Below are 24,126 nucleotides of genomic sequence, written 5' to 3' on the forward strand. Positions count from 1 at the left end.
TATGGAATACAGGAAGAGGAGGTCACTTGTTAGAAAAGAAAAAAGATAAAATAACAAATTACAAATAAAGAGATAAGATTATAAATAAATTAGTAGGATTCAAAATGAATTGTTTTTGGGTAGTAATGCGTCGCTGGAACGTTTTAGCTTCTAATTGCGCAACCATCTTAATTTTTGAATCATTATCTAAATTAATCGAAAGGCATCATAAGTTTCAGGTTCGATTTGAATATAGTTACTTTCATATCCATTTTGATAAACTCTCAGTAACTTCTCTGTCATTGCATCAGCTGTAACTTCCACACTGTTCAGGAAACTCTGCTAACTTCCTCACAGTGATACAAAGCCTGACTGCGCGAAATTGGCGCTTCCCAGATTGGAACCTTTGATGGAGATAATAAATGACATGGGTCGTTGTTCGATTACTAGTTGCCATGTTTAGTTTTATCAGACTACTGCGATGTTCGTATTCGTAATCGAATTGAGTTAGATAACGTTATTAGGTTCCCAGTCGTACAAAGGCTAGTAATATTGTTTTTAAAAGACTTCTGTTTTTTATTTATTTATTTTTTCATTTATTTTTTTAAATTTTTTTGGAGATATCTTCCATCGTTACAAGAAGTGCTGCTGTCAGTTTATAACAATCTCCTTTCCCTCTCTTGAAAAAAATGGAATATAAATATATATATATATATATATATATATATATATATATATAGACAGATAGATAGATGGATATTTATATGTATAAGTATATTAAATTATATCTTGAGGAAGAGTAAGGGAAAACTCCACCTTAGCAAACAGAAATACTCCGTTGGTTTTAAGCTCAGCGTCAGTTGCCAGGAATTATGCTTTACACGCAGACATTGGCGAACAAAACCGTTGAAAAACATCCTCTTAAACTGTAAATGTTGACGACAGGGCAAATGCAAATTGCGGGGAAACATGCTCTTAACTCGCGGGTGCTGGTGACAAGTCGGACAGACACCGCCGAAAAACGAACCCTTAACTTGCGGATGTTAACGACAAGCCGCGTCAAAACCTGGCAAGAAACATACACTCACTCTTCTTGCGGGCGTTCGCGACCGAGCGAAACCAAAACAAACTGGGTGCCCTCTGCCGAGCGTCGTCGTCCTTCCCCTGGCAACTTCTTGCCGACAGCTTAATGATTGCGACAACTTTCTCCCTTTTCCCCCTTCTTTCGCCACTTAAATGCCAGTGATAATGCATGAAATATAGCAGTGAAGGTCCTTTTGCATATATTACGTCTGAGGGAAGATAACAAGAGTAGATAAAGGGGTGAGATTGGGTGACGACGAGAAAAGAGAGAGAGAGAGAGAGAGAGAGAGAGAGAGAGAGAGAGAGAGAGAGAGAGAGAGAGAGAGAGATGAGGCGGGAGACTTACAAAGAGTTTTTTAATTTTAGAGGTTATAGAAAACCATCAGTGCTTATCATACAAAATAAAAATGAAGTATTTTGGATAGATAAAATACGAAATATATTATATCTGATATCAAAATGATAGATGAACTTAAGGAAAACAGTAGTTCGTAATTCATAAGTTTTTTATTTATATTAAGACTAAATTATTGAGTCTCTCTCTCTCTCTCTCTCTCTCTCTCTCTCTCTCTCTCTCTCTCTCTCTCTCTCTCTCTCTCTCTCCAAATATTCTCAAGGTCATTGATCTAATTTTCTTTTTATTCAATAGATATATACAGAAGATATCCCATAAATCATAAGGGTGCAGTTATTGAGAGATTATGGTTATGAGGTTTTTACATCAATTTATGACTCCTCAATACCCTATGAGGTTATGATGGCATCCAGCAATTACAGTTAATTTCTCACGGTGCTATTTGGGGAAGATTTTTATTATTATTATTATTATTATTATTATTATTATTATTATTATTATTATTATTATTATTATTATTATTATTATATCTCAAACTTATTTTTTTTTATTTCTAGCATACATTTTCTTCTTGCTCCTGGTTTACTATATTATCCTTATTTATATAACTTGTTTTGTCTCCTTTTCGAATGTGTATTTAATAATTGGCTTTCATAAGCCCTTTTACTTTTAAACTCATCTTCATTCATCCTCTTACTACTTTCATTTACTCTTCCTTTCCCTTTTCTACGGCACATCAGTGTCCCTTTTCATTAATCATCGTTGTGCTCCAGTTTATCTGTATAGGAGACCCTTTTCTTCGAAGCTTCCTTATCTTTATTTCTTCTATCTTTATTTTCTTACTCCCCCTCTCTCACTTCCATTTAGCAGTTGATCGTTTCTCCCTTTCTATCACATCGATCATTCTTATCGGTTGTCGCTGGAAAACTTCTTCAGTCCCCCTTTTGCTGTCATTTGTTTTTGTATCTTTTGGAATTCTCCATAGTTTCATTTTATATTCCATACGTCCACTGTCTTATGGAATATGTATTTTTTATTTGCTTGTTCTGCCATAACGTCATTGATATACTTTCTACTTCAATTCATTGTTGTATTGCACTGATAAAAACGGATTTGTATATAATTAAAAGTTTGTGAGCAGTGTTGCAAAATATACTTTGGCGAAGTCCAGGCTTAACGGAAAAGAAAACGAAGGGAACAAAGAAAATGGGATCCGCGTTGCACAAGAGATAGATTAGTCTTCTCCGAGAGAGAATGTTGGAGGAATTGTTGAAAACAGGCTGGAAGAGCACCGAAGCACGATTTTAGAAAGAAGGAAAATATCCACAGATTCAAGCGATCGAAAGGTTGCTTATCTGCTACGATATTATTTATCTTTCAAATCAAACGTCGCATTCAAATGTCCAGTTCGAATAAATATCCAGGAATGTGCTATTTTTCCCCTGAAGGAGATGGAATTCATGGAATTCCTTGGGATGGAGTGTCTGGTTCCCCGCTCTCTTTCTCGAGGAACTTTAAAAATGAGGCAGTCTGCTGCTCGGGTAACAGAAGTGCAGGTTTTTCTGAAAGCAGTTTGCATTACAGAAGGGGTTGCTCATGACTTTAGTTCAAGCAAACCGCTTGCGGTACTGGAAACAAGCTTTCCGAGTTTTTGGAAACATGCATTTTGCATCGATGGCCGTTGACGGTCTGGCTGTACTGAAACTTGTCAGTTTGCTTGCTGGCTGGTAACACTTTTCAGTAGTAGGTGACTTTGCTGAAACATGTTTTTATCATACTTGGAGCGGATGATAATAAATAATTTCAGCTTCTCATATATCAAGACCAGTCGTATTTGGTGAACTGGATGCAGATATCATGATTGTACTGCTATGATGGAAATTGATGTTGCTTTACTGTATACTCCTGATTTTAATGAAAACATACACATTTTTTACCTCTGATAGGTTACTCCTTCTGAAAGAGACTGTTAGCCGCTCCACTTTCTATCTTTCCATCATTTCATGATTTTTACCCAGTTATTAAGATACTGATATTTGTATTTCAGTACAAAAATGAAAATTTGAATTCAGAGTTTATATTTGTATGGAGGAACCAGGTAACATTTAATGTTTTAATAACGGCTCTTCGAAGCTTATCGCTATATGAATATTTTTGAATTAACTCCTTTAGGTAACTCAGGAAATTAAACGTATTGAACATATGAAACATCATATCCTATTGATTCATGAATCAGTCTCCAGCAAGTAAAAATTTAAGGTAAAAAACTTTTTTCATTATTATATATATATTTTCTAAAACTTGAATATTCGCTTCAGTGACAAATGTCAAAATGATAAACAGATTAGTCACAAAAAAAAAAACACTACGAAAACCTCCCATCAATAAAACACTCCATTTCGTAAATCAAAACAGTCACCAGTGAGACCGGTATAAAACACACGAAAAACTAGCCATTCCGGGGCTTCGCTGGCATACGAGGAATCTGAATGGACCTTGATAATGTACAAGAGCGGTTCTCCCTCTCTCACCACAGGGGAGGAATAGGGGAAAAGGCTAGGGTGTTGGAATGAGTCGTTACGCTCGCAGTGGGGCGTAGGGGGCGAGCAGGGAGGAATAATAGGGAATAGGGAGACATCCTAGGGAGAAGTGAGGGATTAAAATAGAAAGATGAACTGGATAACGTTCTGTACGGATAAATACAAACATATACACACATAGGTAGATAGCTATAGTCAGGTGGTTGAGACTCTGCCCTCACAAGACAGAGAGGTCTCGTGTTCTATTCTTGGGCCACTAATAACACTTTTAAGTGCGTTTCGTTGGTTTCCATAATGCCTCTGATCACTCGAGCTGTGAATTATGTACCATATAGATAGTCAGTTGGGGTAGGTTGTAGCCAGGGTCAAAAAGACTTCGGGTATCAACCTCATACCAAAATACCTGTTGAATAATGGAAGGTGAATACAATGTGGAGGTACCTTTCCACAGATGAAAGGTAGCCATATATATTTAATTATATATGTGTTCATGTATGTGTATATATATATACACAGATTTATGTGTGTTTGTGTGTAAATATACATATAACTATTTATGTGTGTGTATATATATATATATATATATATATATATATATATATATATGTATATATTACGCAGGTGTTTGTTCATTAAAATACATTCACGTTCATCCGTTACTTTTTCATACCAGTAATGCCTTTCTTTAGAATATAGCATTATAGGTTGAAATAAACCCAATACACACCTCACTCTTATATTTACCCGACATCCAGCCGGCACTTTAATTGAAGAGAAGCAACATCATTTTTATGACCTTCAGGTCACTCTTTTTCGATTCTAGCCTTTACGCCATTCATCACAAAGGGCCATTATCCCTTATCGTGGAATGGCCAAGTCTCATGCTCATAGATCATTGTTCGAAAGCAGGTTTGGAATTTTCCTTTCTTCTTTTCTCGCGTTTTTTGTTTCACTAAGATTCTCTCTCTCTCTCTCTCTCTCTCTCTCTCTCTCTCTCTCTCTCTCTCTCTCTCTCTCTCTCTGTACTTTCCACATAGGAAGACGTTTAAAATTATCTGTTTTTCTGACGTATTCTCTCTCTGCTTTATTCTTTTCGAGTTTTTGTTTTTCTGAGAATCTCTCTCTCTCTCTCTCTCTCTCTCTCTCTCTCTCTCTTTCTTCTTCTTCTTCTTCCATACAATGACGTTCAAACTTGACTGTTCATTCTGTCTCATTCTTTCTGAATTATTTTTAATTTTCGTTCTCTAATACAGATATGTGAACACACACACACAAATAACATACCATTCACCCCCCTTTCTTTCTGTATGTGTGCTTGTGTGTGTTTTGCTTTCCCAAGAAAAAGGAGGACTATACTTTACAAAATAAACTACGATGACATTTGAAAGTCAGCGATAAAAAGAAACATTAAAGTTATAAAGAAATTTTTTCGAGGAAAACTTCTTGCCTTTCAATAAAGGGAGTTGAGTGGATTTCAACCAGTGTTCATTTTCACTTACAGGTAAATGGCAATCACATTTACTGCGTGGGCTTTAGAGATCATACTCTTTTTAGTTTTCTGTAAAAGAAAACTATTGCGCCGGCTTTGTCTGTCCGTCCGCGCTTTTTTCTGTCCGCCTTCAGATCTTAAAAACTACTGAGGCTAGAGGGCTGCAAATTGGTGTGTTCATCGTTCACCCTCCAATCATCAAACATACCAAATTGCAGCCCTCTAGCCTAAGTCGTTTTTATTTCATTTAAGGTTAAAGTTAGCCATAATCGTGCTTCTGGCAACGATATAAGATAGGTCACCACAGGGCCATGGTTAAAGTTTCATGGGCCACGGCTCAAACAGCATTATACCGAGACCACCAAAAGATAGATCCCTTTTCGGTGGCCTTGATTATGCCCTGCAGCGGCTGTACAGAAACTCGATTGCGCCGAAGAAACCTCGGCGTATTTTTTACTTGTCATGTGTTGACGACGGAATTGCCGTTAAGACTTTGTAAGCATGAAGTAACAAGTCTTAAACACTTGCTTAAGGCTAGTTTTGTTTAATTTTCTCTTTACTATCTTCTGTTCCGAAGTCCCACGCCCTCCATATAATAAAATAAACTAATATACGTCGTACATGACGACACTAACGGTCTACATATTAGACTCTCTCTCTCTCTCTCTCTCTCTTCTGTCTGTATATATATATATATATATATATATATATATATATATATATATATATATATATATATATATATATATATCAAATATATGTATATTATATATACCCACATATCTACATATATGTGTATACTATATATATATATATATATATATATATATATATATATATATATATATATATATATATATATATATATATATATATTCTCTCAGTGAGGAAGTAAGAGCCAGAGGGTTATACCCTTCTTGTTTTATCAGGCAAGTCTTTAGGGATGGAGTTGCTAGCCCCACGCGTTTTTCCTTGACCCCGAAAAAATTTGATATTAGCCCCCATTTGTGGACAGTGAACCGAGAAATACAGCGCTCTTGTTAGTGTGTGTATTTGATATGTTCAAGTGTACTGTATATGAAGTACATGCCCAAATAGGTAACCCCATTAATTACCTTATATGGCTCTAATATATATTAGCTTTATGAGTTGATTATTGATGATTTTATGAAATCATCATTTGTCGTTCATCTTGAGTCACTTTTCTATCAGTTTGTTTAATTTTCATCAATCTGTCGTTCTGGGTGTGTCACTTGTAGAGCCGATTCGTTGGTGGCCCTATTGAGAGAGTGACTTGCATGGGGTATCCAATTTCACTGGCACTTTCTTTTTGTAATGCCCGCTTATCACTCAGCCAAGGGACTATTACACTTAGCTAAACACAAGCAAGTTTAGTGAGGTTAGTCGTTCGTTTGTAAATCAGACTTCACTCCCTCCGTCTCTTGCTTTTATTTTGTCTCTTAGTCGTTGTTTTAGAGTTCCATTGCAATTTGAAATAGCATTTTAAAATGGGGAAGAGAACTGTGAAAAAATAATAGTTTTCGCAAGAGCAACTGTACAATGCTTATCAAAATTGACAGTAAAAAAAAAGTGTACCTTAGTTTTACCAAACCACTGAGCTGATTAACAGCTCTCCTAGGGCTGGCCCGAAAGATTAGACTTATTTTACGTGGCTAAGAACCAATTGGTTTAATTAGCAACGGGACCTACAGCTTATTGTGGAATCCGAACCACATTATAGCTAGAAATGAATTTCTGTCATCAGAAACAAATTCCTCTAACTCTTCATCAGCCGGCCAGAGACTCGAGCTCGGGCCTGGCGAGTGCCGGTCCACAGCTCTACCGACTCTCCCAACGAAGAGCTAAAATGGACAGTAGAACCAGCTACATTCTATAAGTAGCTACAATAACATAATTAAGGAAAAGGAGATGTAATTAATCCAGAGCTATTAACAGTGAAGTTTATCAGGTAACAGTAGCAAACAGTCTTTAATAACAACAAATACCACACAAATACGAAAATCACAAAGCTAACAATGTGCAAACAAGGGCCGGACTTCAGTAGTGTTGAAATATACATTGGTGATTAAAAGAAACACCACACCAACAGTTAACACAAAGGAAAAACAAAAAGGAAATAACAATAGAGTCAACAAAAAACAAAACAACATTCAAAGCATCAGCCATTATAAATAGAATGCTACTGAAAACAATAACATCGATTTTTCTTATACTCTAACTATCGTAGGCACATTGTACGTGATCCTCTGACAATTTCGATGTTTTATACACACACACACACACACACACACACACATATATATATATATATATATATATATATATATATATATATATATATATATATGTATGTATGTATGTATGTATGTATGTATATGTGCGTGTGTATTTCATATATCTGTATATCCTCATTTGAGGCATTTCAGGGCAAGCGTTTATAGATAAATCTGGAGACTCTTAACCAGTGAGTCTGAAAGACGTCTCAAATCTTGCCAATTTCCGTCTTGCATAGTACAAATCTTCTGTTCTAAATACTGCTCAGTCATTGTCATTATTGGCTGATTACGTTTCAGGCCGGAAACCATGTTGGCCAAAGACCCACAAAATTTGAGAACCACTATTTTTCAAAAGTATATTTCAGACATTCCAAGAATGTGGCCATTTATAGATATTGTACAACTTGACCCTGACTGAACAGCTGTGTGACCTAGCAAATCATTCTGATATTGCAATCATAATACATGGATGTGATTGTACCTTCCCGTATTGTATCTGATCTCATTTTCTCATATTCTTAGTGACTCCTTCAGTTCTTGTCTACTCGAAGCTGGTATCAGCTACTGGATAAAAAAATAAAAATCCAAGTTACAGGAAGACCGTCGTAAATCGAGGCAGTAGCAGGCTGCTAGAAACTCGGTCACTGTTTCTTCCGTTTTAAGAACTCAGTCACTGTTTTTTTTCGTTTCAATATTTGTTTCTCATCATCATCATTGGGCTCATATAGATGCGAAAAGTTTAATTTAATGAATGTTGACCGAACACCTCATAATTACGCTAACTCCTTCAGCAGGGGATGAGAGCTCCAGTAGAAGAAGGGCGTAAAGTGGTAAAATGAAAAGAAAAAGGAAAACAAGTGGAAACATTTGTTGGTTTTTTGTTGGTCATTAATCTGAGATTTAGTGTACCTTTACAGTAAACATCAAAGTTGTAAACAAGCGAGGGAAAGGAAACTACACACACGAACACCAACGTCCAAAATATAAGGCAATGAGAGAGAGAGAGAGAGAGAAAATAGTAAACCAGAGAAGCTCAGAAGAGATAAATAGAGGAAGGAAGGGAACAAAAGCGGCGGGATGGAAAACGCGGGAAAAAAAAAATAATGGCGGGAAGCAGAACGAGAGAGTGACCAAACAGTAACTGTCCCGGGAAGAAGATAGGTTACCGTTTCTACTGCCGGACAAGAATGTAATAAAAATAATACATATTTTTTCGTACGGCGTTTGTTCTTGACAAGGCTGGTAGATAGCACTTTTTTTCTTTCTTTCTCTGTCTCCTTTTTCCTCGTTTTCCTCTCTCGCTTTGTCACTCGGGCGATAGAAAGGAGAGGACGTGTAACGGCGAAGTGGGCCAAAGAATCCGGTGATTACATTGCGATGGAAGGGGTTCTTCTCCATTTTTGGTTGCCTTATTTCTTCCTATCCTTTTTTTCTGACCTTTTTCCCATTTCTCTTTAGCGGAGCAATATTGAAATATACTACAACATTGAAATATACTACAATGAATCTTTAGGTATATATCTTTAATAATCTTCAGAACAACTCTTGATCCTCAGTGAAAAGGAAAAATAGGAAATTAGATTTTTTCTCAACTTTGTGAAATACCAGGAGACATTTATTCAGAATATATTTAAAGGCAGTAAACCGCCGTTGAACGTCATCCAGAGAGGGATCTAGAAGGAATGTCATTTTCAGTTCCCTTTTCAATAAGAGAAAGATATTAGATAAGAAATTATTCAGGAGAATAGAGAATTAAACGCAACAGAAGAAGAAGGAATGGGGAATTATCTTCTCCATTTTTAATGACTGTTTAAACTTTTCTTTCTTTCTTTTTTAACTTCAAGGAGCTGAATATGGAGGTATTTTTGCAATTTTTTTTATGTGGATTGTCTTTCTGCTATACTGGAAAAGATAAGTGACATTCAGCTTTAATTTTATATCCGATAAGTAGATATATCGTTTCCTATATATATATATATATATATATATATATATATATATATATATATATATATATATATATATATAGATATATAATATATATTATATATACACATGTCTACATATATTTATGTGTGTATATATATATATATATATATATATATATGTGTGTATATATATATATATATATATATATATGTATATATATATATATATATATATATATATATATATATATATATATATATATATATATATATATATATGTATATATATATATATATATATATATATATATATATATATAATGACCTTTATAGAGAATAGCCATCTGTTGATAAAACAGTGAACTATCAATTTATTTTTCTACCTGTATGTGTGTTTAAAAGAATGTAGAGCAACACTCCCGAGTACCCTTTAAAAAAAAAAAAATATTACATGTGCAATAAATACCATCTCTCTCCCTGCTGCCATTTGTACTGGCCACAAGCGTGTTTGTGGCAGCATGAAAAACTGTAGGAATAGCAACGCTTTTCCACTCTTTTTTTTTTCTTTTTTTTTTAGTTTTCTTTAAAATCCAACTTTTATTTTTTTTTTTTTAAGTTTCTTGGCTCGGCTGATGTTGCCGCATCTGCAACGGATGTAGTTAAACTTCCACGGAAAGTTTTATCTTGCTTTTAAAACTTTTTAATAGAACTGTTTCGAATGCAAAGCCAGATATAAAGATTCTCGGTCAAAATAGTATGTTTATGTTTCTGTGTTGTTTTAGAGTGTTGCATTTAATACGAACCCGGGTCTAATTTGAATGATCTTACCTTTCATCATTCTGATTTAAAAGGGAAGAATATGTTCGTTATTTCGAATTATTTGATTTTTATACAGCTTTTGGTTTTACGTCAAAATAACAGCGCTCGCGACTTTCAAGAAAAATGTTCTGGGAAAGTAATATTAGCTCTGCTTATCATTTGTTGTTATCTGATTTCCTTATGCCTCGTACTTCGAATGAGAACAGTTAATGGTAAATGGTCTTTACTGTTATTGTCTTTCACGAATAAAATTATTCTTGGTGAATGCTCATCTTACGAGTATCTTTGATTTTAGAACCTCGCGTTACCAAAATGTGTCGCTTCTGTGACGAAATCTTACACTTTCTCCCAGCATCACGAAGCAACTCAGTCTAAGGAAAGTGTGATGTGTCTTCATATCACCGTCTTTGGGTAGAGTTATGTGAGAGGTCAGAGAAAGGATAGGAGAAGTGTGTGCAGAATTGTTGGATAAGAGAAGACCTAGTAATCGTAAAGGAAGAGAGAAACTACTGGTGTGTGAAGCAAATACGAACTTTGGTGCTGACAACGAAGAGAGGTTGGTAAACCATGAAAGAGTTTAGAAGTGTTTAAGTAAACGTGGAGCAGGTTTATAAGGGTCAGTGGATGTACGAAGCTGGACCATTGACTGGTTAGTAGAAAATGGAAATGGTGAGTACTTTAGACGTTTAATGATATATAAAATAGATGACAGTGAGATGGGAGAGATGGTTAATCACTGAATAGGTGAAAGAACAAAGGCAGCAGATCCTCTTAGACTATTAGAGTAAAGTACATATGGAGGGAAGTTATTAAACCAACTCTCCTTTATGGAAGTTAGGTTTAAATGTTGAATATAAATCATAGAAAAACATGGAAAAGCTAAAGATGAATTTTTCCTTATTTATTATAAATATACCAGATTGAAAAGACGATGTATATAGAGATGGGATAAAGATTTGGAAACAAGTTAAGCGTAAATGACGGCATGAATCACAGTGCCCTGATGTTTTTTGGTCACTTGGTGTGAACGAAGGATAATCCACCGAGGAAAAATGTCTATAATTTAGAAAACTTGAGAGCAAGGACAGGGGATCGAGCAGTTGCCATTAAGGAAAGTGAAAGATGTGTTGGTGCAAAAGGTTTCCGGAAAACGTGAGAGGAAATGTGTGGTGTAGGTGAGAAATGCAGTTTGTGTAATGGGAGGGTTGTTACACTGCTGATAAAGCTTCTTGGTGGAGATGATTATGATGGCTGACGATGAAGCACTTTGAAACATAGAGGTCCATTAGCAGTTTTTTAATAAAGAATAAATTTGAAGTTAACTGTCTAGGACGTGTACGAGGTAGATTGTTGATTTGGAAAGGTTGCAGCCTACTTGAAAAATCTCTAGGGATTAGCGATCTCATCCTAAAACAAGTATATGATGTCAATGTAATTCGGATCGTGTTTGTATGCGTTTGTGCGTGTACTCTTGTGTTTTGTTAGTTGGTATATGAACACTCGTACAAGCGCAAATTGTAGGAAAGCACCTCAACACAAGTACATTTAATAGAGAAAGCTCTAATTTCCATAATTTTGTTGATGTTTATATATAATATACATATATATATATATATATATGTATATGTATATGCATTATATTATTGTATATGACTAAAAGGACCTCATTCAAATTGGATGGTATCTAATGGAGTATTTATTCAGAAAAAGTTACAAGCTTTCTTGGACAAACAGTCCACATTATCTACTAATGCACAGAACAATTGTGTATGTGATAAAGTTAATATTATTGTATATATATATGTGTGTGTGTGTTTGTTTGTGTATAAATTACATGTGTAAATAAATATACAGTATGTGTATATATATATATATATATATATATATATATATATATATATATATATATATATATATATATATATATATATATATATATATATATATATATATATATATATATAATCATCCGGCACAAAACATGTTGATCATGAAATTACCCAAATCCACTAAGATAGAAAAAAAGAATCTGGTCTTTTCCATTTCACTTTTCATTCTCACCCACTTCTGGACGACAAGCAGGCCAGCGAAATCACGCCCACCAGCTCCCCCCCCCTCCCGGGGCGGAAGGTCGCAATTAATCGCAAGGTCGCAATAAATGGGCCGCGATGAAATGACGCGATCCCTCGTTTGTTTTGGGCCGTCCTAAATGGCCTGCTCAGCTACGAAGCGCTTCACTTCATTGGGTCGTAAATTCTCTGCCTTTGTGATTCGCTTGCGCACAAACACACACTTTTCACTCGGCTTTTCATTTTCTTTTGGGATTTCTTTTTTTTTCTTTTTTTCGGCCGGCGAATTTGTTTGCGTTGTCGATGCCTTGTTGTTGTTGTTGTTGTTGTTGATAATTGGTGTTTGTGATTGGTCTGTTTCTGAGTGGCAGGATTTAAAAATTTCGTAATTGAGTTTCGTCATCGTTATCACCAGATTTTTCGGTTCCTTCGGCTTCATCAACCCAAAACTATCATGTTTTGTTGCTTTGAAATGTAATCAAAATGCAGTAATACGGGAAACAATGTGTAATCACCAAAAGCATAATAATGAAGTATATTTATAGCCTTAATTATGCATCTCACATCTGAATACTAGTTAGAATTCCCAAATCTCTAAAAATGCCATTTTGCCAAATTAGCTTAAGTGTGTTTTTTTTTTTTTTTTTTTTTTTTTGACTAAGATGCCCATTCATACTTACAGTACCCAGAGGGGCTTGAAACCCCGTATTTTTCCAATTGATATTTTATTTATCGCTTCTTTCAAGGAATTTTCTTCTCAGCTTAAAATTTATCGTCACCTTGGTCATGCTGTCATAGATTTTCACTCAACTTCTTTTTGCTAAACTTTCAATAATCAGTTATTTTTGCAGCTTTTTTTGTGAGTTCTTCTTTCATTAGTTTCATCATTGATTCCTTTGTAATGTTGAACAACAGGATTAAAGAGCAGCCCTGTCTAATCCTTCCCCAAGCTCTCCCGCATTTTGGGCAAATATGATGCCCAGATCAAAACTACCCACTCTCGTCAGTAATTACTTAATATCTCTAAAATCCTTTATCTTTATTAAATGGCATATTTCATCGATTACCAATTTCAATAACAATAAACTAAAACAAATGAAACCCACCATTGGATTATGGTATTTTTGTTTGAAGACAAAGGATTCCATGAAGTAGTAATTCAATAACGTCTTTGAATTAGTCACTTATTTGACTCATGGATGTTTAATGCATAACCCACAGGATCTAATCCTTGTATACAGAGAGTGGGGTCAACACTAACAACTGTGCACATTTTATGTTATTTTTATAATATTGAAGATGGTAACATCACTGGATAAAGGAAAACTGAAAAAATGAAAGTAACTATAATTATTTCGTATTTTGCTTGACTATTATCGATATTAACAGGAAGTAAGATATTTTGCGTAGATACACTATATTCTGAACTTACTGAAAACTATGGACATAATTTCAAATAAGTCATTAGATCTCAGTGAACTGCAAACGATAAAAGATTACCAAATAGAGGGGAGCAAGTGAGAAGTAAATAAATGAAGCAATACAAGATCTAGAAAGATGAGAAACATGACGAGTAGGGAAGAATAAAGGCGAATACGTTAAATAAAACTGACTGCTACCGAGAAAAAGCTTGCGTTTCGACGGGAAACGAACACCGTTTCCAGGAGATGAATTCGAACGCCGTTGCCCCAACGAAAAAGCGAAATAAAAAAGAAAATTAAGTGAATAAAAAAAAAACTGAAATGCGAAACACCTCCTAAATGGTGGTTTGTTTACATTTCCACCTCCCACGGCCATATAATTGAATAGCATTCAAACTGGAAATAAAGACCTTCGTTTCTTAATGGCTTCTCATAATGGCTCTGTGACCTGGAACTAACACCCTCATTGTCTCTCTCTTGACGCCTTTAGGCCGCGAACAATGGAAATAACATTAGGTATTTCATCGCTTTTTTTTATTTCTTTTATTTTGTTGCTTTCCACGCTTTACAATGAGAAAGCCAGGCTTTACCCCTCCCCCCCTTGCAACAATAGGCTTCTTTTAAGAGGAAGGCAGAGCTAAAATTGCAAGTGGCTGATTTGTGGTCGAAGCGGAACGGAATGTCATTCTGAGGTGGGCTTCGGATCAATTTCATGCACGGGTGTGGTTCCTCTTTTTTTTTTTGGGAGCAGGGGGATGTTAAGGGCTCGGGAGGGGACAGGTTCATTTTTGTCATCGTCAATGGCTTGATCTCCACTGGGAGTTTTGAACTCAAACGTATTGTTAATGCTTTCAAATACTCTCCTCTCTTTATATATATATATATATATATATATATATATATATATATATATATATATATATATAGATAGATAGATAGATAGATAGATAGATAGATAGATAGGTATATATACTGTATATATATATATTTATATATCTTTATACTTGTGTGTGTAGATATATATATATATATATATATATATATATATATATATATATATATATATATATATATATATATATAATTTATATATATATATGAATGTATGTAGCAAAATAATTCTGCGTCACTTCCACCTGCCTTTTCTCATGCAATATAAGCAAATAATGTTTTCCTCTATCAAAGTTGAAAATTTTACATTTTAACCAATTTCAATGCCCATAACAAATGCAAACGCACGGTCAAAGTTGTACACACACACACACACCCTAACTATATACATATATATATATATATATATATATATATATATATATATATATAGATAGATAGATAGATAGATATATTGGCGGAAATATGTATCACTAGACTTATGCAGAATTGCAAATGTACAAATGACCCTGCTGTATCACTGATTAAGTATTTGCATTTCCCCATCAACCTTTAAAAAAAAAGCGCCATATGAATATATAGTAGGTACCGACATCTGTTATTAAATATGATTGTGCTTGTGTTACGAAAATAGGGGTGCGTGTAATTTTAAAATTCGTTGTCCCTTGAATAGAAATGCACAGTTGATCCTGCAATATCACTGATAATTATTCGCACTTCGCCATGAGTCTGAAAAAACTGTCCTTTGAATATGGTAGGTGCGGAAAGCTATTATTGAATATTATTGTGCTTGTGTTATGAATATAAGGGCACACGTAATATTAAAATTCTCTGTATCATTGATTTATAAATAGTCGTTTGATTATTCTGGAAATTATACGGAAACTGGAAAGTGGAAAATGTTAATACTAAAAAAAAAAATCATTTTCTCCTCCATGCTTTGGCTGTTTCGTTTTGTTTAGATAACCTCCAATCCTCAGTTCAGAACTGGATGTCATAAACCAGTACGGCGTGAATAATAAGGTGAAAATCAAAGAAATAAATAAAAAGAAAAGCATATATCATCGAAGACAAACACCAGCTCCGTAGTGAACGCACCCATACAAACATGTGCTGTTGGTGCACCCGTGTAATATAATGTCACCCATCCATCATCATTTAGGAGCGTTCCTAACAAACAGAATCGACGAATCAGGACACATCTCTTTCTCATTAGCCACCACATAGGGTAAGACCAGCCCCTGTCAGGAATGAATAATGAATTGATTATTGAATGGAAGTGTTGGGGTTGGTGGGGGGAGGGGAGGGCAGAGGCGTTTGGGTTGGAATGGTGGGTGGAGTTGGGAGGGATGAAAGCTGATATTGGCTGCAGAAGACTGCAGTGGTGGTATGTGATTTGAATTTATTATCCGGCGTCCTTATCAATATTATTATTTTTTCCGTCAAGCACAAGCAAATGCAATTTAAACCCCCGTTGAATATTCAGCAAGCTGCTTGTTGTTTTTCCTTAAACTTGTCATTTCATAGCGGCCGTCAAAGGCAGCTAAAGGCGCTGTTTTAAAATTTCCCTAAACGCAATTCAGGTCCCTCTCTTTCCGGCTTTTGTAGCAGATGGCCGACTTCGGGTCTCTTCGTCACGCCAAAGTTGCGTTTCAGTATTTCCTTATTACTTGCTTTTAGAAGAGTTAGACTGAAAGTAGATTACAGTATCTCATACTGATAATTTTACTTAATTTACATATTTCCTTAAAAATACTATAACTGGGAAATATAACTGGTGTAAGAATCAGGTTCCGTACTTAGATTCTAAAACTGTAATGATATGTTTTTCATATTTTGATTAAACAAGTAAACGTTTTCAGTGAAGCATAACAACGAAGAAATGTGACACGCGCTGAAAGTACTGGAACGACCAATATTCCAACCATCAAGTTACCGAATGAAACTCTTCAAAACACCGACAAATCAATCAGGTGAATATCCACCTCTGAAATCAAGAAGCAGCGGCAGCCGCCCCCTTCAAAGCCACTCTGAGGTGAACGCATTAAACCCAATCGAAAACAAAAGACGAACAGAAACTCGTCATGGCCCATTGAGCAGAGGCCATTTGCATCAGCAAGGGCTATTCAGTCTATCAAATTCAGAGCAGTGCTATTTAGCTCCTTTCAGGATCCTTGCGAACGACGTCCCAGCTGTCGAGTGCCACACTGCAAATCATTTCAAGTGCTCTGTACCCATTTCCCCGCTGGCCATATACAGGAACTGTAACTGTAGATCAACTGCTGTATATCAACTGTTTAGCTGGTGGGCAGGGGGGGGGTACCCGTGTTGACAGGGCTGGGTTGTTCGAGTCCGTCGCCTCGTTTGCTTGTTTTTTTTTTTTTTTTTTTTTTTAATTAGCAGCGGCGTCCTTTATATTGTAATTTTGCAAGACTCTGTGGGACGTACAGCAGGTAAAGTCAGAAGGACTTGAAAACATGTCTCACGGTTTTCTATATGTCTTTACGTCCTCAGATTTTTTAGTTGATACACAAACATATATATATATATATATATATATATATATATATATATATATATATATATATATATATATATATATATATATATAAATTTATCTATCTGTACATATATATACATATACATATACATATACATATACATATACGTACATATAAATAATACGCAATTACATAGCTTTATAAATATATTAAACTGCTTTATCTCTTGCTTTTAAAGCAAGTTATGTATACTTATAACAGGAATACATTATGCACAGATTAACGTATATTTGTAAATAACAAAACAAAAAAACTCTCACCTGGCAAATATTTCAAGTCAAAAAGTGAAATAAAAATTCTTTTTACTTGCCTTTTACTTTTTTCTTAACGTACCGACATTTTGCACGCAACGCGGTCTATCATTAGTGCTCTCTAATCAGGGGGTAATAGAGTCGAACGGTAATGTTCAACCTTTATAGATTACAGATAAAGCTAACGTTTATTGGACTTTGTATTACAAATCGTGTAGAAAATTATTTTCTTAACCATGCAATCCAGAAAATTTTTGGCGATTTATTAAGCCGTGAAAGCCAGTTATTCGCACCAACTATATTCCTACTGAAGTCGGTAAACTAGAGGTCGCAGAAGATTGACGAAATCATCACTAAAATAAAGTAAATGTTCGAAGACTTTTTTTGGTACGGAAGCTGGTAATGACTATGGATGGCTGGGATTTTCAAAGTGAGTTTCTGTATTTTTCGGTAAGTTACAAGGACTTCATAAATTAAGACCAGTTCTGAAGATCCATGTAGTAAGTGATAATATTTCAAATGATTTCCAAGTCATATATATATATATATATATATATATATATATATATATATATATATATATATATATATATATATATATATATATTATATATTTACATGAGTATTATCACTTTTGTATGTGATTCATTTATCACACATTACCACAGGTGAAAAATAAGAGACGGGGTGTAGGTCTTGACCGGTTTCGACTTTATTTCCAAGTCAGTGACTTAAAAATGAAGTCGAAACCTAAAGTAAATGTTCGAAGACTTTTGTTGGCACGGAAGCTGGTAATGACTATGGATGGCTGGGATTTTCAAAGTGAGTTTCTGTATTTTTCGGTAAGTTACCTGTGGTAATGTGTGATTTATTTACATATACGCATACATATATATGTGTTTATGTGTGTGTATGTTGCATTAAAAGATTTTTTCAGTTACTATAAAACGCACAATTGAAAGCTGTTTCCAAGATCGAGCCGCCATGAGACTTTGCAACAGCGAAATTTGAAGTCTGCAAAAATCCCGAGAGAACATTCGCTGTTTTCACAATAACCTCGTCAAGTAATCCGCGTTCATTCATTGAAGAATATTTTTAATTCGCAGTCACATTTAATCCAAATTCTACATCTTTTCATAACAAATCTGAACTGTATCACGTTTTATAATTGCGTATGACCCAGATGAGGAACGTATTTATGCGACTGGGCTATACCAATCCAGTCCACTGGAAGAATGGAAGGATTACGCGTTTAATGAGTTCCATGGAATGATTAGGATTTGGAAAGCCCGAATATATATTTATAGGTGAGCTACTGTGATGACGCAAGCTCTGTTAATGGAAACGAAACTTTTTGAAGTATGTTTTGTGTTTATATGCAATTTGCTTCTTGTCTGAACACGCTACGATATCTGGAATTTAAATTTTTCTTAGCGTATAGTTGAGCCCGTTGCTTTTCATATTTCAATTTTTTTTTTTTTTTTTTTTTTTGCACTTCCGTCTGTTCTCTGCTTCGTCTGTCCAGTGACACCAGTGTATTCGTCTTTGAAACTTGTTTGATTTATTGTTTCTAGAGTTTGTTTTGAAAATTGTTTTATTTGTTGTTTCAACAGTTCGTTTTCATCTTTTAACGTTAGAATTTAAAGAAACTTGCCGCATTATAGCTTTATCCATTCGTTTAGCTTTCAGTAAAGAAACTCAAAAATATTCACAACTGACACTAAAAAATATTTGCAACTGACACTTAATCATTTAAGGCTTTGGTAATTAATTTCCCTCAATTTCCATTCGTTCGTTTGCTTCGTTCATGTAGATTCTCAATATTCAAATTTAGCAAGGGATTGAATTTTCTGATTTTGTCTAGATTCCAGATATCTGAATTTAGCAGAAGATGGAATTTTCTTAATTATCCTTGATTCCAGATATCCGAATTTAACAGGAGATGGAATTTTCTTAAATATCCTTGATTCCAGATATCCGAATTTAACAGGAGATGGAATTTTCTCAATTTACCTTGATTCCAGATATCCGAATTTAACTGGAGATGGAATTTTCTTAATTTTCCTTGATTCCAGATATCCGAATTTAACAGGAGATGGAATTTTCTTAATTGTCCTTGATTGCAGATATCCGAATTTAGCGGGAAATGGAATTTTCTTATTTTGTTAGATTCCAGATAACTGAATTTAGCAGGAGATCGAATTTTCTTAATTTGCCTTGATTCCAGATATCCGAATTTAACAGAAGATTGAATTTTCTTAATGTCTAGAATGCAGATATCTGAATTTAGCAGGAGATTGAATTTTCATATTTTGTCCATACCCCAGATATCCGAATTTAACAAGAGATGGAATTTTCGTAAGTTTCTTTGATTCCAGATATCCCAATTTAGCAGGAGATTGAATTTTATTATTTTGTCTAGATTCCAGATATCCGAATCTAGCAGGAGCTCGAATTTTCGTAATTTGCATTGATTCCAGATATCCGAATTTAACAGGAGATTGAATTTTCTTAATATGTCTAGAATGCAGATGTCCGAATTTAGCAGGAGAGTGAAATGCAAATATAAAAAAAATTGTAATGCTAAAAAAAAAAAAAGGAAATTTAATATTTTTCTGTTTTTGCTTATTTTCAACGTTCGCCACTAAGAAATATTCTCCGCATGTCAGGTGGAAGTTTTTTCTATTTTTTTTTTTTTTCAGCTTCTACCTTTTAAGAGATAAACTCCGTATACCAGAGGAAAGCATTTTCTTCTTCTTCTTCTTCTTTTTTTATTTCCATCTTTCACACCTTAAGAAGTAAGCTTCGTCTGCAAAAGGAAGCATTTTTTTTTTTTTTTTTTTCAACTTCCACCTTTTAAGAAATGAAAGCTTTATTTATATTTTTTTTCAACTTCCATTCCATAAGAAATAAACTCCGTGTGCTAGAGGGAAGCATTTCTTCTATTTTGTTTTATTTTTAACTTTTGCCCACTGAGAGATAAGCTGTGTATGCCAGAGGGAAGTGTTTTTCCATTTTTTCGTTGTTGCTTTTATCTTTCACCCCTAAGAAATTAACTCCATATGCCAGAGGCAGGCATTTTTTCCATTTTATTTTTTATAATGTTCACCTAATAAATAACCCTTGTATGCCAGATTTCATCTTTCACCCCTAAAAATAAACCCCATATACCCATATAACAGTTGATAGATATACATATTTTTTTTTATTTTTTTTTTTTATTTTCAACCTCCGCCCCCCCTTAAGAAATAAGCTCCGTATGCCAGAGCGGAATTACAACGCAGCAACAGCAGAAGAAGAAGCGCCGGAAAGGGCGGCGGGGGCGACGGGAATGCTCCGAGTCTCGAAGTAATTCAGGTCTCTCATAGATGCATTTGCACATGAATGCGCTCAGCGGCTTCCTCAAATACGAGGACGCCGTCCGCACTCCATTTACATATACATGGATGCATAAGTGCATGCGGATGGCATGCATTAGTAGACGTACGGCGCCCCGGGGCCCCGAGTGCCGAATGACGGTGTAATGCGGCTTTATAATATCTCGCCTCGAGATTCATGTTATTTTGCGTTTCGGTATTTCTGCGTGGGTTGTTTTGGTTAGGAAGCAGGCGGTTTAATTACCTTGTTGTCTTTTAGGTTCTGCAAGTTTATTATGGGTGTGTAAATTTATATATATATATATATATATATATATATATATATATATATATATATATATATATATATATATATATATATATATATATATAATATATATATATATATACATCCATAATAAACTTATATATATATATGAATGCATACACATATATATATACATGCATATACAATAAACATACATGTATGTATGTATGAATATACACATATACATATACTGTGTATATATATATATATATATATATATATATATATATATATATATACACTTATTTAACGTGTATATATGTAAATATAAATAAGAAATACTGTCAAACGTCATGGCCTTGAAATTCATGTTTTTCATGGTAATTCACGTCGAAATTCTTTTCCTCCTTTCGTTCGTACACTAGACGCAGCCTCCAAGGAACGTATAAATATCCTCGCCAAATCCCTAGAAGACATAAAGATTAAAAAGTATTCACCAAAGTCCGTGAAACTTCCCTCGACAAGAACTCTCCCATGTAAAGCAAATCCCAAAACTGTGAACGATTTTTGATTGTCCGATTGAGCCAAAAGTTGCCGGTGGCCGGCGGAGTTCATCCCCTAAATGCGAAAGAATTTTATATGGCTCTAAATGATTCTGAAACGTGCTGCTCCAGACACGTGACTACAAAGTTAGCGAAAATCTAAGCCCTTTTATTCACATCTGGAGCAATAGACGGTACGTTTTCATTGATTGTTTACGAAATTAACGGATAAACAAAGCAGTTATCAGCTGAAAACCGGTTATCATTAAGATTTACGACGTCAAGATCTTAAGGAAAATGAAATTCCTTTTTTGGCGGGATCTCCCACGAGAGGAAGAGGAAGAAGAATTCAATAGAGTTCGTTCACTTGCATCGCTCAAGTCTAAGTCTCAGTTCGGGCCTGGATGCCTCAGACGTCAGACGTTGTCCGTTTTCGCTCGCGGGCTTTCGAAGTCGGAAAAATTATGCCTTTGCACCGGATTTAAAATCTTTATTTGGAATGTTCTTTTAAATTGGGGGGATTCTTCAACGCCTTTATTGTGTGAAGTGATGAAGCCCAAAGGAAATTCACATGGATGGAAGTAATGCAGGTGGATAGTGACTGAAGTATAAGGATGGAACTTGCGAGATTCTGTACATGTATTAATACCTGTTGTCTGCTTTGACGCTTGGGTTACGTGGTGGCGACAACGTTATCGGCTGAAGAAAGAAATTTTTCTGTTCGAATGAGTTGCAATGAAATTCTAGAACCATTTAGTTTTGAAAGTTGAAAATAAATAAAGAAGTATAACAGAAAATTCATTGTTTAAACCAAACGTGTATTTCTATTAAACTGAAGTGTTTTTCGAAGTGACAGTCGAACGAAATGAATTGAAAATTTTACTGTGATGTGGTGAATCCCTTTTCTACAACAATGAGGCCTCTGAAGATTTGTGTTGCGATGGCATTTCTGGTTGTGATGATCGCCATCACGCCCACTGATGCCAACTTTAATTTGTATTTGACGCAAAAAGAAGTTAGGCGGATCTTGGGTAAGGAATTCATTATTTTCTTTTAGCTTAATTTGCATCGATGTTCTTGTACGAAGTTTTGTAATGATATTCTCGAGACCTCGATGCTGAATCTCTCTCTCTCTCTCTCTCTCTCTCTCTCTCTCTCTCTCTCTCTCTCTCTCTCTCTCTCTCTCTCTCTCTCTCTGAGAGATAAAGTGAATACTTTAGGCAAAATTTGTAAGTACAAATTAAATAATGATATGGCCAAAGCCTTTTCAAGGTTGACAAAATGTCCTCCGAAATGTGAATGAGAAAAAATTTTAAAAAGTATATATTGATGTTATGCTAATTTGCGAAATAGAGTATATAATTCAAATTCACTCATTCACTCATTCAACTGGCAATACCATTTTGATGAATCAAAGGGAACTGAATATGTTTTTGAGAAACGAATGAGTAAATTACAACTTTGCAACTCTCAGAGACTCCCAAAAACCGTTTATGCAAATAACTCTTCCTTGGCAGTAACCTTAGTGCCCCTGAAGAAAGTGATATAAGTTTGATAAAGTTGGATGTAGAATGTCCTGTTAAAATAATGTGCAATTACTAAAAATTGTCATCATTGTGAGTTAATAATTTTTTTATACCAAAGTCAAAAACAAGAAAAGGATGAGGAGTTGGTGATGGAGAAAAAAAAAAAAAACAATAAAAAATTCAGAAGATTAATGAATAGAAAAAATTGGTATCTAGTTCAAAAGAACTGTCACCTGATTTTTTCAAGGGCTCAGAGAAATTAGTTTCCATCAAATTAGTTGGCGAACGAGGATGACCTGATTATCTGATCATAATGTTAACGTCTGCCATCCTGCGAGTGTCATTTTTCATCAGGACTGTATTGCGGAGTGGTTGTATTGAGGGAGGAATTTATGATATGCTCAGGTGTAAAACAGAGGTTTTTTTAAAGTATTTTGACTTAATTTTATTTTGTTTATTTATAGATTTAATTATTTATTTGCTTGTTTTTATGGAAACTGGTTTATCCAGTTTCCACAGCAAATTGTGGTTAGTTCCATAACATTATATGAATACTTTGGATCATGATAATTACATCAGTACTTTGTTATGAAAGAAACGAAGTGCTTACCCTTTGGCATACTTGTTGCTAACCAGGATGAGGAAGAAGGCAGTAGTATATTTATTCTTTTATTTTGAATTATTTTTTTGCTCTTTGAATATTGTACAGGTAGCTTCTCAAGTGAAATGTATAAATGCTGAGAGATCGTTT

At 34.7% G+C, this 24,126-nt stretch overlaps 1 protein-coding gene across 3 annotated transcripts in view; it reads left to right on the top strand.

Annotated features, from left to right (window-relative positions):
- LOC136851936 (tyrosine-protein kinase Dnt-like) overlaps positions 1–24,126 on the top strand; it is a 500,118-nt gene that overhangs the window by 410,214 nt on the left and 65,778 nt on the right. The window contains exon 1 of one of the 3 annotated variants that reach the window (XM_067126296.1): positions 22,632–22,880. The exons of the other annotated variants lie outside the window; for them this stretch is intronic. Within the exon in view, the coding sequence (XP_066982397.1) occupies positions 22,763–22,880 (118 nt within the window). The 5' untranslated portion in view covers positions 22,632–22,762. Of the gene's footprint in view, positions 1–22,631; positions 22,881–24,126 lie in introns of those variants that run through there. 3 annotated transcript variants of the gene reach the window in all.

The sequence above is a fragment of the Macrobrachium rosenbergii genome, chromosome 24, assembly GCF_040412425.1.
Source record: "Macrobrachium rosenbergii isolate ZJJX-2024 chromosome 24, ASM4041242v1, whole genome shotgun sequence".
NCBI lineage: Eukaryota > Metazoa > Arthropoda > Malacostraca > Decapoda > Palaemonidae > Macrobrachium > Macrobrachium rosenbergii.